At 44.1% G+C, this 16,862-nt stretch overlaps 1 protein-coding gene across 2 annotated transcripts in view; it reads left to right on the forward strand.

The window, feature by feature from the left end:
- The window catches only part of ACAD11 (acyl-CoA dehydrogenase family member 11), a 74,055-nt gene that overhangs the window by 18,934 nt on the left and 38,259 nt on the right, over positions 1-16,862 (forward strand). For both annotated transcript variants that reach the window (XM_066585367.1, XM_066585368.1), the window contains 8 exons: positions 368-489; positions 1,354-1,460; positions 7,179-7,302; positions 7,388-7,465; positions 8,060-8,198; positions 10,493-10,600; positions 13,050-13,148; positions 16,667-16,733. In XM_066585367.1, the coding sequence (XP_066441464.1) occupies positions 368-489; positions 1,354-1,460; positions 7,179-7,302; positions 7,388-7,465; positions 8,060-8,198; positions 10,493-10,600; positions 13,050-13,148; positions 16,667-16,733 (844 nt within the window). The remainder of the gene's footprint in view (positions 1-367; positions 490-1,353; positions 1,461-7,178; positions 7,303-7,387; positions 7,466-8,059; positions 8,199-10,492; positions 10,601-13,049; positions 13,149-16,666; positions 16,734-16,862) is intronic.

Below are 16,862 nucleotides of genomic sequence, written 5' to 3' on the forward strand. Positions count from 1 at the left end.
GAGGTCCCAGAGAAGTGAATGTATCGGAGGCATGTAAGTTCGTATACGTGTCCTGAGCTGCCTACACCCAGCTGTATTCTCGGAGTCAGTGGGGGTCTCGGCACTCAGACCCTCACTGATCAGCAAGTTATCCCCTATCCGCACTTGCTGTGGTGGAACAACCCCTTTAAATCTATGTAAATGGAGGAGATCTGGAACACTGTATCAGAAAAACTAAGCTCCAATCTCTAGAAAGATGTATTAATGCATTAGCGAACACAGAAATGTGGACCTCAATAAAACCGCCATGCTGATAAAGGTGGAGATTCACTTCAAAGGAATGAGAAGGCTTTCCTCATTTCATGTGCCTATTTCTCTCTCTTTCAAGGACTGCCTGCATTTGAGGATCTGACTAACATTTATAGCCGCTGCCGAGGTGTATCATCACAAGTCCACAACTGGAATTTTTTTCTTGCGCTTAACTTTTTTAAGATGGCTGGAATATTACAGGTGAGAACAATTCTGTATATAGAATGTGATTGTTACCAGCAAGAGAAGACAAGTAATCTTGTAGATATGACACCTTTTAATGGCTAACAAAAATACATGATGTTACAGCAAGCTTTTCAACCTACTCGGGGTTCTTCCTCAGGCTTTTGGAATAGATCCGAAGATATATACACACACATACATGTGACAAGGCACAGACATGAATGTGATTAATTTGCACTTAAAAGAATACCACAACAGAATGAGTAGAGAAATAAATACTTAAAAAGTCCACTGATAAAGATGTGAATGTTTTATGGTCCCTGAATTAGTGTTAGGGGGTCACCAGGCCAGCAGTGTTATCTGTGCTATAGATTTCTCATACTTCCCGGTCACGCATGAAGCCTCTTGCAGAATTTAGTCTTCTGTTGAAATTGTCAAAAGTTGTTATAAATTTGTACAAATTCCTCTATGGCTTTGTGATTTCAAATTGCCTTTCATGTGTTCTATGTTGTGTCCGTGACTAGAAAAATGCTCGGCCAGTACTGTCACAGTGTTCAGTGATGAGAGGACCTTCGTGGAGCAGCTGCTCCAGTGAATGGGAAAAGTTTCATGCGCGGCGCATATGAAACTTTGCCTGTTCATGCGTTTTCTGGTTATGCAAGGAGCGCATTTTTTTCGCTCACATGGGCATGCAAAAAAACACGCTCGTGTGACTTCAGCCTAACTGGGGCTCTTATGGTTGCTGCTCCTATGGATACCGCAGCTACAGTGGAAAAAAAAAAAAAATGTGAATGACTAAAGGATAAAGTTATCATGTCATCTTTGTTGCAGGGTGCACGTTCTGTCTGTAATGTATTTTCTATGACATTTTTTCTTTTTTAGGGAATTCATGCAAGGTTCCTACATGGAAATTCTTCTGGGGAGAATGCCAGCGTATTTGCAGACATGGTTCAACCTTTGGCTGAAAATGGGTTAAGACTCGCTAAAAGGTAACACGTTCAGGACCTCTTGCACTGTCAAAAACCAGTATGACGTAATGATATAGCATTACGTCATACTGCAGGAGCGATCAAAGCATCCCTCGTTGTGGTCCTCTAGGAGGACTTAAAGAAAGTGTAAAAATAAGATCAATAAAGTTTTAGTAATTATTAAAAATAAATAAATAAAAGTTCAACCCCCCCCCCTGCCATATTTGCAATAAAAAATCAAAATAATAAACCAAAAATACGTGTTAGGTATCGCTGCATCCGTAAAAGTCCGATCTATCAAATTAATGCATTATTTACCCCACATGGTGAATGACGTCCGAAAAAAAAAAATAAAGAACGCCCGAAATGCACTTTTTTGGTCACCCTATCTCCAAGAAAAAATGTAATAAAAAGCGATCAAAAAGTCAATTGTATCGAAAATGGTAACAACGGAAACGACAGGACATACTGGACAAAATGATTCTGCACTCAGCTATGTTGACAGAAAAATAAAAAAGTTATTGTGCGCAGAAAATGGACACAAAAATAATTTTAAAAAATTAAATATCTTAAAAAAAATAAAAAAATACAAGTAGTTCAGCAAAAAAAAAAAACTATATAAGTTTGGTATCATAGTAATCGTACTGACCCATAGAATAAAGTTATCTGGTCATTTTTGTTGTAGTTTGTGCGCCGTAGAAACAAGACGCACCGAAAGATGGCGGAATATCGTTTTTTCTTTTTTCATTTCTCTCCGCTTAGAATTTTTTAAAAATTTTTCAGTACATTATATGGTATTTTAAATAGCACCATTGAAAAATACAACTCATTCCGCAAAAAACAAGCCTTATACAGCGACGTCGATGGATAAATAAAGGAGCTACGATTTTTTAAAAGACAGGAGGAAAAAACGAAAATGGAAAAAAGCTCCGTCACTAAGGGGTTAACAGAGGTCTAGGGGCCCATGACGAGAACATTGTTCTTCCTCTCTACAAGTCACTGGTCAGACCACACATGGAATATTGTGGACAGTTTTGGGCACCAGTATTCGAAAAGGACATATCGGACCTTGAGTGGGTACAAAGGTGGGCAACTAAAGTGATAAACGGAGTGGGCGGACTACAATACCCAGAGAGGTTATCACAATTGGGGTAATTTAGTTTAGAAAAAAGATGGCTGAGGGGCGACCTAATAACTATGTATAAAAATATCAGGGGACAATACAGAGATCTCCCATCATCTGTTTATACCCAGAACTGTAACAAGGGGGCGCTCTAATAACTTTGTATAAATATATCAGGAGACAATACAGAGATCTCTCCCATGATCTATTTATACCCAGGACTGCGACTGTAACAAGGGGGCATCATCTACGTCTAGGGGAAAGAAGGTTTGTACACCAACATAGAAGGGGGTTCTTTACTGTAAGAGCAGTGAAATTATGGAACTCTCTGCCTGAGGAAGTGGTGATGGTGAACTCACTAGACGAGTACAAGAGGGGCCTGGACACCTTTCTTGAGAGTAACGATATTACATTACATGGAGGGTCAGTGACCCGGGGATTATTCCGATTGTCAGATTTGAAACGTGAAGGATTTTTTTCCCTTAAATGGTGAAAATTGTCTTCTACCTCGCTTTTTTTTTCCGCTATCCTCTAGATCAGCATTGGCGGTAATAGGTTGGACTGGATGGACATATGACTTTTTTTAAGCCTAACATACTATGTTACATGACTAGGTGTGGAAACTGGAGAGGGCTTGTCATATATGCCCCTCTCTGCTGTGAGACAAGCTACATTTACCAGCATTTAGAGAGATGCTTTACAGCAGCCTCATGGGTCATCCATGTAATGGACAGGAGGGAACCCATTGACTTGTATGGAAACTGTTCCAGACATCCTCTGTGACTTGCAGAGGTAATTCTGCAGGGAGGGGAATAGATGGTCACAGCCTATACCTATTGTGAATGGTGGATCTTGCGTTATCTACATATAGGTGTCACCTCTGGCGACGGAGGTCCCCCTTTTCATACCAGATAACAGGACTTTTTCTGATTTGTTTGATTCACTTCTGGATGTTAACCATAGCCAGGCTGAATTTTGTTACCCATAACCCCTAATACTTCAAGTTTCCTTATATGCTTGAATTAAGGGCTTTTGAGCCTGAAACGTTGTCTTATGTGAACATCTGGACTGTCCAAATAAATTTTATGTGCATTGAAAAACCTACAGCGTGTGTCCAAAGCGTATAGAGTCTGGGACGGAGGGACTCTGGGACACTGCACCACATTCCATCTGCATGAAGGAGTGCTACCAAACACAGTTTTATCTCTCGGTGTAATCCTGCCTGTGAAGTATTAAGCTTCTACAGTCAGTGTGACAAATGCTAAATTGCAGGATTAAAAAAAAATCTTGATAAAATAGTATTTAACACAAAAATGCAATTTATATAATAGGTCATTTTTAGAGATGAGTGAGTACCAACCAAAATGCTCGAGTGCTCGTTACTCGAGTCGAACTTTCAGTGATGCTCGAGAGTTTGTTTCGAGTAAGGAACCCCATTGAAGTCAATGGGCGACTCGAGCATTTTTGTATATGACTGGTGCTCCGCTAAGGTTTTCATTTGTGAAAATCTTAGCAAATCACCAAAGTCATGTAAAAAACACAGAAATGGATAGGACAGGCGAGGAGCAACATGCAGGGCTGCATTTCGGGCTCCGAGGTCTCACTATTAAGCCACAATAGTGGCAAGAGTGAGACCCCCCCGCACTGTCAGCATAAAGATCGTTCTCCTCTGCCACAGCTGTAACAGCTGTGGCAGAGAAGAACGATGTTAGCCCATTGAATTCAATGGAGCCGGCAATACAGCTGGCTCCATTGAAAGCAATGGGCTGCCGGCGAGTGCGGGATGAATTTTCAGGAAGGGCTTAAAAATATAAGCCCTTCCCTGAAAAAGAAACATTTTAGTGCAAAGCAAAAAAAGAATTAAAAAAAAGTACCTCTCTGCCGCTGCTGTGCCCCCCGCGGGCATGAAGAACACATCTGCCGCATGCGGCAGATGTATCCTTCACCCCCGCTAGTTAAAAGAATTCCCTGCTGCTACATCAGCCACATCTGTGGCAGATGCAGCAAAAGGAATTCTTCAGTTCTCAACCGCAGCTGTCACACATGACAGCTGCAGTAGAGAATCCTGCTGCCGGAATCCTGTCAATGGCTTTTCAGGGAAGTGCTTCATAAGCCCTTCCCTGAAAAGCCATTTAAATTAGTGCAAAAAAAACACAAAAAAACACTTCTCACCTCCCTTCAGTTGCCGGGGCTCACCCGCGATTTCTAGCGCTGTCCCAGGCTCTGTAGTTCTGAGCTATCAGCAGCCGGGGATTTAAAATCCCCAGCTGCTGATAGCTCAACAGTGCTACAGAGCCGGGGACAGTGGCAGAAGTCCCCGCTAAGCCCCGGCAGCTGTTATTGGCTTTGCAGGGAAGGGCTTCATAAGCCCTTCCCTGAAAAGCCTTTTAAAATAGTAAAAAAAATTTAAAAAAATAGGTGCTCACCTCCCTTCAGCTGCCGGGGCACAGCCGCGTCTTCTCCTGCTGTCCCCTGCACTGTGTTGCTGAACTGCTGATCTATCGCCAGCCGGGGATTTAAAATCCCCGCCTGCTGAAAGAGCTGAATGTAATTGGCTGAGGTGCTCAGCCAATCACTGGCAGCTCTCACCTGTCATTCATTCGGGGAGAGCTGCCTGTGATTGGCTGAGCACCTCAGCCAATCACATTCAGCTCTTTCAGCAGGCGGGGATTTTAAATCCCCGGCTGGTGATAGATCAGCAGTTAATCACCACAGTGCAGGGGACAGCAGGAGAAGATGCGGCTGTGCCCCGGCAGCTGAAGGGAGGTGAGTATCTATTTTTTTTGTTTTTTAAATCACTTTTAATTCATTTCCAGGGAATGGCTTATATGTAAAGCCCTTCCCTGAAAAAGAATTCAGGTGTGCCAGCAGACCATTGTCTTCAATGGAGTCGCCGGCAGCAGCAGCGGCTCCATTGAAGAGAATGCCTGCATTTTTATTCTTTTTTACACTAAAATCTTTCTTTTTCAGGGAAGGGCTTATATGTAAAGTCCTTCCCTGAAAAGGAATGCAGGGAGCCAGCAGGCCATTGTTTTCAATGGAGCCGCCGGCAGCAGCCGCGGCTCCATTGAAAACAATGCGTGCATTCCCTATGGTGCACGCATGTCCTATCTTTGCAGGCACGCACCTGCAAAGTACGGACATGTGCACACACCATAGGGAATGCAGTGTTGTAAATACAAGCGTGTTTTGGTGCGTGCGTATACACGCACCAAAACACGCTCGTCTGAACGCACCCTTGAGGATGATTTTCAGGTAAGGGCTTATATTTTTAAGCCCTTCCTGAAAATTCATCCCGCGCTCGCCGGCAGCCCATTGCTTTCAGTGGAACCTGCTGTATTGCCGACTCCATTGAATTCAATGGGCTAACATCGTTCTTGTCTGCCACAGCTGTCTCGAGCATCCTAACACTCGAACGAGCATCAAGCTCGAACGAGTACGCTCGCTCATCTCTAGTCATTTTCCAATGACACATTTTAAGAACGTGGTTTATTTTGGATCGAAGGGCACAACGATTTTCATCTCCACTTTACAAAAGTAATACATCTCTTATTTTTCCGTCGAGCTAGCCATATAAGGGCTCATACTTTCACATGGGGAGCCGTAGTTTTTACGGGTACCATTTTGGGGTACAAATGACTCTTGTTACCGTATATTCCGGTGTATAAGACGACCTTTTAACCCCGAAAAATCTGCTCTGCAGTCGAGGGTCAACTTATACACCGGGTATACAAAAAAAAAAAAAAAAAGAGTAAAAAAACCCCAAAAAACAGTACTTACCTCCCCCGGCGTTCTGCGGCGCTGCTGCAGGCTGTCGCTCCCTCCTCGTCCCCGACAGAGCATTGCTTTCTGGATGCAGGGCTTGAAATGCCCGCCTCCAGAAAGCTAATGCTGTGATTGGCTAACTCACGCGGCGTCAGCCAATCACAGCCATTCAATGACATCATTGAATGGCTGTAATTGTCTGACGCCGCCTGAGTTAGCCAATCACAGCCATTCAATAATGTCATTGAATGTCTGTGATTGGCTGCCGCCACATGAGTTAGCCAATCACAGCATTAGCTTTCTGGAGACAGGAATTTCAGGCTCCGCATCCAGAAAGCAATGCTCTGTCGGGGATGAGGAGGGAGCGACAGCCTGCAGCAACGCCGCAGAACGTCGGGGGAGGTGAGTACTGCTTTTTTTTTTTCTTACACGCCGGAATATACGGTAACCTCATCAATTATGACTTTTTATTTGGCGTTGACTATGTTGTGTAGATCACATAATAATGTTTCTGCATATGTGTACTATTGCAACAATAACAAAATTATATAGATTTTTCTTTTTAGGTTTTTCCTCTTATTTACAATAAAAACCCTTTTTGGAACTTTCTTTTCTCTTTTTTTTTTATCACTGCATTCAAAGACCCACAACTGTTTTTGTTTTTCTGTGGATGGAGCTGTGTACTGTCTTTCCCTTTTGTGTGATGAGCTGTATTGTTCGTTGGCACCATTTTGGGGTACATGGGACTTTTTTAACACTAGTTGCATTTTTTGGGAGATAAAATAAGTATTTTTTGATATTACACAGTTCTTTTGTTTAATATGCCTTAATTTGCCCTAAATATCTTCCAGAGAAGTAGTGGCTGTTGAGCTATCCAACTCTCCGGGGGAGCTGTTCCTGCTCAGTGTCAGGGGGCGACAAGTTTTGCAGCAAGTGAAGCAGTTCATCCAGCAGCACATAATACCTGCACAACAGGTTCGGATCCCTTCCATATGTTATATAGTGTACGGTGTGATAGACACAATACTTGCATCACAATGCCTGTTTTATGTAATTTTAGGAGATTTTGGATTATTATGCCAAACATGAACAGTCACCGCTTAGATGGAAGAAACCACTGATCATACAGAAGCTTAAGGTAAGTAGTAACACATCTACAAGTAACATTGCAGATGCAAATAGAAAGATGTAACACTGCGTCTACAGCGCCACCTATTGGAAGGCAGCATTCCTTCATGCCAATGTCAGACTTCCAATAGGTGGCGCTGTAGAGGTATTGTTCCATTTCTCATTTGCATATTTCCCGGAGGAGCATGGATGGCCTTATAGGTCTTCTCACACCTTTGAGGTGCTCTCGATATCCTTTCTGATTGCAAATACAAACCTGCTACTGCAGATATCCCAGAACTGTTCTAGTTTTGCTCGGTACTCGGGCACAGTTCAGGTCGTTTGGATTTTAAAGGAATTGTCTGACAGTACAAAAAAATAATCAGCGTTTTGTTTTTTTTTCTGTGTAGAAATGGCGCCGCTCTTGTCCTTGGGCTTGGCTGCTATTTACTTGATTGGGGATGAGCTGCAGTACTAGACTTTGCCCATGGGCCATAATGCCACTAATTCTGTACTTTTTCACTCTGTGATCCTGTAGGACTCATTAAATGCTAGAAATGTATGTTACCACAAAAGGTAGAGTAGTAGTAAGAGCAAACCTTTCCTTTCTCTCAATTCTGTCTAGGAACTAGCAAAAGCTGAAGGGTTGTGGAACCTGTTTCTGCCAGCTATCAGTGGTCTTACCCAGACAGACTATGCCTTCATTGCAGAAGAAACTGGGAAATCTTTCTGTGCTCCAGAAATTTTCAATTGCCAAGCCCCAGGTATGTGTCTTATAGATGCCAGCCTCCACGGGATGTCTCGGGCTTTGAATGCCCACAGGCATTTTTTCATCGCATATTATCTGAGCGTTGCACGGCCAATGTGATGCACAGTGAATGGAGTCAATGAAAGTCAATGGCCGTTCATTGATCCATGCACATGTGTGTGTAGACACTGTGCTTTGATACGCATTAGAAATAGATTACAGCATGCTCTATTTCTCTGCATACATTTGTATAGGCAACAAATGAAACACTGTCCATATGTAATACATTGGGCATGGGGGGTGTTTTCATATGCAACCCCGCTATGAAACAAACAAAAAAAAGCGGCACGGTGTGCATGTGATACGTGGCCATGTGTGGTACATTCACAGTCCATATGCGGTCTCTGCCGGTAGACCCGCTATTTACAAATACAGGTAAAGCGCTGTGGGGGAACCTGCCGCGTTTTACTGGTACGGCCGTGGACATGAGGTCTAATAAAGATAACAATAGTTGTGGTCACCAGTAGTTATTCTTTGCAGAAGACCCATCCATAGTGTATATAAGAAAGAGTCTTGACATTGCATGAGCGAAGAATAAAGGACGCAAAGAGGGAAAGGAAAAAAAAATGATTAGAAAACAATGTAGGTTTGTGCTGTTGAGTTTAGGATATTGACTAAGTATCTAAGTTCAGATAAACTTTCAACTTTGAGCACTGTGTATGGGAACACCCCCTGGCCGTGGCGCTGTGTATGGGAACACCCCCTGGCCGTGGCGCTGTGTATGGGAACACCCCCTGGCCGTGGCGCTGTGTATGGGAACACCCCCTGGCCGTGGCGCTGTGTATGGGAACACCCCCTGGCCGTGGCGCTGTGTATGGGAACACCCCCTGGCCGTGGCGCTGTGTATGGGAACACCCCCTGGCCGTGGCGCTGTGTATGGGAACACCCCCTGGCCGTGGCGCTGTGTATGGGAACACCCCCTGGCCGTGGCGCTGTGTATGGGAACACCCCCTGGCCGTGGCGCTGTGTATGGGAACACCCCCTGGCCGTGGCGCTGTGTATGGGAACACCCCCTGGCCGTGGCGCTGTGTATGGGAACACCCCCTGGCCGTGGCGCTGTGTATGGGAACACCCCCTGGCCGTGGCGCTGTGTATGGGAACACCCCCTGGCCGTGGCGCTGTGTATGGGAACACCCCCTGGCCGTGGCGCTGTGTATGGGAACACCCCCTGGCCGTGGCGCTGTGTATGGGAACACCCCCTGGCCTGGGAGCTGTGTATGGGAACACCCCCTGGCCTGGGAGCTGTGTATGGGAACACCCCCTGGCCTGGGAGCTGTGTATGGGAACACCCCCTGGCCTGGGAGCTGTGTATGGGAACACCCCCTGGCCGGGGAGCTGTGTATGGGAACACCCCCTGGCCGGGGAGCTGTGTATGGGAACACCCCCTGGCCGGGGAGCTGTGTATGGGAACACCCCCTGGCCGGGGAGCTGTGTATGGGAACACCCCCCCTGGCCGGGGAGCTGTGTATGGGGACACCCCCCCTGGCCGGGGAGCTGTGTATGGGAACACCCCCTGGCCGGGGAGCTGTGTATGGGAACACCCCCTGGCCGGGGAGCTGTGTATGGGAACACCCCCTGGCCGGGGAGCTGTGTATGGGAACACCCCCTGGCCGGGGAGCTGTGTATGGGAACACCCCCTGGCTGGGGAGCTGTGTATGGGAACACCCCCTGGCCGGGACGCTGTGTATGGGGACACCCCCCCCCCCCCCCTTGGCCGGGGCGCTGTGTATGGGGAGACACCCCCCCCCCCCCCCCTTGGCCGGGGCGCTGTGTATGGGGACACCCCCCCCACCCCCCTTGGCCGGGGCGCTGTGTATGGGGACACCCCCCTTGGCCGGGGCGCTGTGTATGGGGACACCCCCTTGGCCGGGGCGCTGTGTATGGGGACACTGGCTGGCTGGCGCTGCATCTAATGATGACTTGGTACACTTGTATCAAGGCACGGTTTATATTTGTGACAAAGCCTTCATGTATTCTTGCCTCCAAAAAAACATCCACCATTGTTAGTTAACGGGGTCCATTGGATGCCATTAGTATCCGCCCTACAGCAGATCAGGCAATTCATTATGGCTTCCTTTATGCACTGCAGTCCAGTTACTACAGTGATGTGAACAGAGTCTGAGAACATGGAGGTATTACAGAAAGTAAAATAGTTTCTGATTAGTTACTACTGAACATTGTATATAATTACTGCAGCAGATTGGGCTTTAAATGTATCTGTTCTCTAATGTGGTAACATTCTATTTGCAGACACTGGTAACATGGAGGTGCTGCACATGTATGGCACAGAGGAGCAAAAGAAACAATGGCTGGAGCCTCTGCTTGCAGGCGAAATCGGGTCTTGCTTCTGCATGACTGGTGAGGATCCTAACGGATAACTATCTGCAGTGTTATTAAACAATATCTTTGGACATTTTTTATTTACAATATACAATCAGCACATTCTATAACCAGAATATGTTGGCTTTACAGAGGTGAGTGCAGGTAGGTAGGCACCATTTATCTCTCATAGTAGAAGTGATCTGGTAAAGAGACTCTGTCACCATCTTTTTGCACCCCTCTGTGACGGCAGCATCAGGTGGTGACAGTAACGCTGATTGCGTGATCTGTCTGTTGTATGTATCTGTGCAGTAGTTTGGTAGAAACGTGCATTTTATCAGTAGCTGCACATGCATAGTTGCATCGTACATGCATGCAAATCGCATTGGCATTCAATTGCGATGCATTTTTTTAAACACCCCCATAGAAAATAATTGGTGATTCTTAGAGAAGAGTCACAGAAAAATAGGACCTGCAGCAATTTCTCTAATTCTACCTATCGGTCCAAGAGAAAACTTGTGTGAATCAACCCATTCAAATGAATGCATTATTTTCCTGTGTGAGCTCTCTTTATCTCAGAGTTGAACACAACTTGCCTGGGGAAAAATAGGCTGTGTGAATACGGCCTTAGTGTTATTTTGCAGATAATATACAGTATATCTGTGCACATTAAATAACTGTGCCATACAGATGTGTGCTCCCTTAAAGGGATCCTGGGACAAGATGGAATAACAAAAACAAGATTTTTGTACTTACTGTACAATATATATATCTTTTGTCGTTCATTGGAAGACTCAGCTGAAGACCATGGGTATAGTTACTGTCAGTAGGAGGCGGACACTAAGCAGAATAAATGTTGGTTCCTCCTATTAGCTGTACCCCTTCTGCAGGCATCAAGTTAACCAGTTTGTATGCAAGCCGTAGGAGTAGCCAAGTAGGATATGAAAACTATTAAAACTCTAAGTCAGCATAACACCATGTGCAACAAGAAGGAATCTGTGTGAAAGTACTAAGAACAGACTGGGTGGATGCTGTGTCCCCCAATGAACAAGACGAGAAAGAGATTTTGCATTAAGTACAAAAATCTTGTTTTCTCGTCCATATCAATGGGGGCACAGCAGAAGACCCTGCGAAGTTCCAGAGCAGGGTGTCTATAGAACTCTCCGACCGAGGGAGACGTCTGCAGATGCAAAAGCTGAAACCCAGCAGATGGAGGTGACCGCTACCAAGAAGGCAACCTTCCAGGCCAAAAGGCGAGCTGGAACTTCACTTAACAGCTTGAAGGGATAAGACTACAGCATATACTGTATTAGATCAAGGTCCTAAGGTGGGACAGGAGGATGTAGAAAGGTTCGGATGGCCGACTGAGAACAGTGGGCATTAAAAAAGTATGGATGGTTTGGATAGTTTCCAATAGAAAGGATAGGAGGTAGGATAAAAACACATAGGATGGAAGCTGCATCATTTGGAACAGAGAAAGAAATTTTTCCAAATGCAATGATAAACCCAGGAGGAACAGGGTTTTCTAGCCTTCATCATGGTTTGCATGACCGGTTTCGCGAATCCCCAGGCTTTCAAGATTACAGCTTTAACCGCCATTCCATTAGATGCAGCGTGGACAAACTTAGGTTGGAGTGGGGTGCCTGTAAGAGAAGATCTACTCGAAGAGGAAGGCGCCAAGGAGAGTCAATGAGCAGATCAACAAGATCCGCAAACCATGCACAGTGGAGCTAAGCCAGGGCAATGAAAACAGTCAGGAGGCCTTCCATCTTGACCTGAGAAATTGTGAGATTAGTGAGAAAGGGAAAAAGATATACAGGAACTGGAAGTCCATCCATGGAATTACTAGTGCATCCACTGCTTGAGCTTGGGGGTCCTGAGACCTGGTAGGTTGCGATTGATTCTGAATGCCATGAGATCGACGTCCGGTTGACCCTACATTCGACCAAGTGCTTAAAAGACTTTGGGATGTAGCTCCCATTCTCCCGGGTTGACTGTCTCCCTGCTCAAAAAGTCTGCTATCTAGTTGTCCACCCCCAGTATTTGGACCACCGAGAGAGCTGGAGGGTTATCTATGGCCTTTGACAAGATTTTCACTGCTTATGCCATGAGCTTTGTGTTGTGGGTCCCAGCTGGATGATTTAAGTCACTTTCAGGTCTGTTCCTTACAGCGGACTCCCGCTTGTTCTACTGGCAACAGCGCTCACATCCTGGGCTACATGATGCCAGGAGTTCAGAACTGAGAGGCTGCAGCAGCCAGGTGACTTCCGCTAATGTCCTCTTCCATGACCACCACCGGGTAGGCTGCAGGACAACATTGTTGGATCCCTGCAGCTGAGGACCGGTGAATACAGCTCTGTCTTTTTTATTTATTTTTATTTTTTTCAAGACGGCTTGAGCTATTGCTGATATATTGTCCAGTAACTAGACAACTACTTTAACTGTCTTCCATGCACTATGAATAACCTACATTATTTTCCCTCTCCAGAGCCTGATGTAGCCTCTAGTGACGCCACCAACATTGAGTGCAGCATCACAAGGGATGGAGATAGCTATATCGTCAATGGAAAGAAGTGGTGGAGCAGTGGTGAGTAAAACACATTAATAATCTGGGTAAAGCCATGTAGGGTCAGGTGTGGATAGCATTAACTGGTGTCATGCTCAACTTCACTCAGATACTATATATAACAGATCTTTAGAAGAGACTTTGGTAAATCGGTAAGCCTTTAACTTTTTGCCGATCTTGCCAGAACGTTTCTGGATCTGTTTAGTGTCATTGGTGGATGTGCTTCTGCTCTGAAGACTGTTCTGATCTCACCAGCCAAGCCAGAAATCTACTGCACACTGATGAGGAGCAAAAACCCTAAAACAGCTGTCTGTGTGTGGATTTCTGGCTTGGTTTTCAATTCCCAATCTTTGTTTTAAAGACTTGTTTAAAGAGTCTGACATTGAGTTGAAGGAATGCCGGTTTCCAATAGGTATTGTTCCATCTTCCTTATTTGCATATATATTACCCAGAGGAGCATGCATGGCCTTATAAGTCTCCTCACCTTCTAGGTGCTCTCCTTAAGGAGAGACGATACCCCTCCCGATACATATAGTATTAGGTCACCTATATACTCATGGTTAACAGTAACATTTTTACTTCCCTTTTCTCTACCCAATCTCAAGCTCGCCATTCCTTTATTTAATTCTCTTCTTGGAGAAAGGTCCGTAGCTGTTAATGATGACCCCGCTCAGTTCCTGGTGTCTGGAATAAACCTCTGTACTCCCATCCTGTCTCCACCCTGTTATTTGTCTCCTAAATTTAAGATCGAATGTAACTTGTTCAGAATTAGTCATCCTGTCATTCCCAAGAAATCTTTCTGCGAATGCCTCTGGTGTCATCACACCCTCAGATCCAGTTCAGATATGAGCAGCTTCTCCTAAACTTGTTGTAGTTTCCCAACTCCAAACATGCTGAGAGTTGCAGTTTTCAATGACCGGTTGGGGATTCCCTTCATGTACACCAATCAATTAGCAGAAACAAGTGATCGTTAGTACGTGATACATACAGTACGAACTACAGGAACTACAAGCATGTTTGTACTTTTACACTATATATGTCTTGGAGGAAATTTTTGTTTAATCTTAAAGGGGTTTTCCCAGAGCGGATTGTATCGACCAGCTCTACGGACCCCACCAATGCTTGACTGAGGAGCTCTGGGTACGGAGCAGCGACCTCTTTAGAGCTTTTCCTACATCTTTCCAACCTGCTGCTGTTTACAACACACTGATAGCTCTCAATGTAGCGCCGGTTCAGAAAGGGCATAGTGCAAAAAAACGGTCCCTTCATTTTAGGTATGGATGGCGGCAATCTAATTCATATACCAGCAATGTGTGTGGTCAGGAACCAAAGCAAACTAAATATATCATTCTACAGGCATTCTTGCTAGAGCGAATACATGTGTTCTTGCCCTGTACCTTTAGCAACTCTTTCGTAGGTGAAACCATAAAGAGCTCCTTTTATTTGGGTTGTAAATGATTAGACTCTTATTTCCACTATGAGACTTTCACATTGTAAACTGGATGTGCTTCTGGACACTTATAAGGACTCTTACCATAGCTGCTGTTTAGTCGACCCTTAAAGGGGTACTCATTTTTTCAGACAACTTAACACTCATATAATAGCTTGTGCGTATCTCATCAATCTTGCAACTTTTACCACTGTAAATCAAGTTTTAAGTGGGTGGCACTTGGGGTCTCCCTTCCAGCACTCTGCAATCCACTACCTGTTGTTAGGTATTGAGATTCTGTAGTTACTAAGATGTTTTCTTAGCCTCCCCTCCCCAGCACATAATTTGTTTTTTTCCAAGGAGATTTTACTTTTTTAATGTAGTACAGCAAGAAAAAAACTATATAAATGTTGGCATCGTAGTAATTGTACTGACCCGTAGAATAAAATTATTTTTGCTGCAGTGTGTATGCCTTAAAAACAAGATCAAAACATTCCCTTCCCCCCTGCAAAAAAAATGGCAGAATTGAGTTTTTTCTTTTCACTTTCAGTCCAGTTAGAAATGTTTAAGTTTTTCAGTACATGATATGGTATCCTCAGTAGTAACAATGAAAAAGCACAACTCGCCCCACAAAAGAGTTATGAATTTTTGAAAGTGGGGAGGAAAACACAGAAATAAAAAAAGGGCCGCGTCCTTAAGGGATTAAGAATCCATTTTCAATGCAGCATTTTCATCCACCGTGAAAAACATATAGATATCACGGAACTGATATCCATTACTTCTGTTCTCAATTTGAAATCGCGTAATCTTTGTCTATTTTTTGTCCAAGTTATTCCTTCCTCTAAGATGGAATACTGATCCTATGTCAGTTCCGTGATATCTATATGTTTTTCACGGTGGATCATCCATCCGTTTTATGACTATTTAACCTCCGTGCTGTATACATGGGCTATACCTTATGGGTATACATCTATCCTCGGCATTGGTGGTGTTTGGTCTTAATTGCATTTACCCATTGAGGTTTTTTCTTGGAACGAATATATACACAATTGTTTAGCGGACCCTTTTTTTCAACGGTTCCAGCTCTCTCGATAATATATGCGTCAGCTGATGTTCTAGTAGTGAACCGTCTCTGTATCCTTGTTGAAGCTCTAATAAGTTCTTTTTACTATAGAGCTCTTCATCATTTCTCCTTAAGCGCCCCCCCCTCCCCCTTTTTACATATTATTAGTGGGACGTCTGCCCAAGGAGTGATCCTTTATGTTGTTGTTTATGTGTGTCTTTCCCAAGACTTGCTTGTCAAGCCTTTTTATTGGTATATTTCATTAAAAGTTATGTTTTAGTTTCTTTTCGAACCCTACAGTGAAATTAGAATTATTTTGGTGGCTGAAGAAAAAAAATAGGACGGTAAAACCACCACATGGGTAAAATCCCTAAAAAGTGTCTGGTCTGTAAGAGGTTAATGAACGTAGCTCAACTTAATGGCATGCGCAAAAGAACACTTGTCTGACTTAGCCCTTGGAAGCAAATTACTCTTGTCGTTGATGATGATGGCGGCCGTACTCTGAGCTTCTCCATAAATGGGATGCAGAAATAATTCTCTAATGATAAGCAAATGCCCTATGTAAGGAGCAGGGATGGGTAATAGACGGGCATGAAAAACAGATTCTGTGGCATCTTATTGACCCACCAACACCAAATAGATAAGAAAATAATTCTATATACACACTACAGTATAACAAATATACTGCCTTGCCTCGAAGTGAGAGGCGAACGTGCGAAATGCTCTGCCAATTCTTGGACTAAATTAATAAATAGAGTCTAGCAGAAATGACAACTGTTACCAGAAGCAAAAGGAAAATGGCAATTACCACTTATTTCTAAAATTGAAACTATATAGAAGGACCTAAAGGAATTCCCACCGCAATAAGTATGACACTGGTGGGGTATCCCGCTCTGATGATGATGAAGATGCAGAATTGTAGGACTGGTTCATTGAAGCAAAGTTTTGATCATAGTGTATAAAAACTCATCTTGATATCAGATCAATGTCTTTATAAATTTCTGCATGTTATTTTGATGTTACTTTCCCTTTTTATCCCTCTTACAGGTGCTGGAAATGACCATTGCAAAATAGCTATTGTGATGGGTAAAACGGGAAGTGACTCCTCCTCCAGGTACTTATTTGGCTCTTTGTTCACAGATAGAAAAACATTTCGATCGGGTCTGGAACTTAGTGTTCACAGGAGATATATATATATATATATATCAGAGCTGAGACTCGCTCACTTCTCATTACGCTTAAC

The sequence above is a fragment of the Eleutherodactylus coqui genome, chromosome 12 (genome assembly GCF_035609145.1).
Source record: "Eleutherodactylus coqui strain aEleCoq1 chromosome 12, aEleCoq1.hap1, whole genome shotgun sequence".
Classification (NCBI taxonomy): Eukaryota; Metazoa; Chordata; class Amphibia; order Anura; family Eleutherodactylidae; genus Eleutherodactylus; species Eleutherodactylus coqui.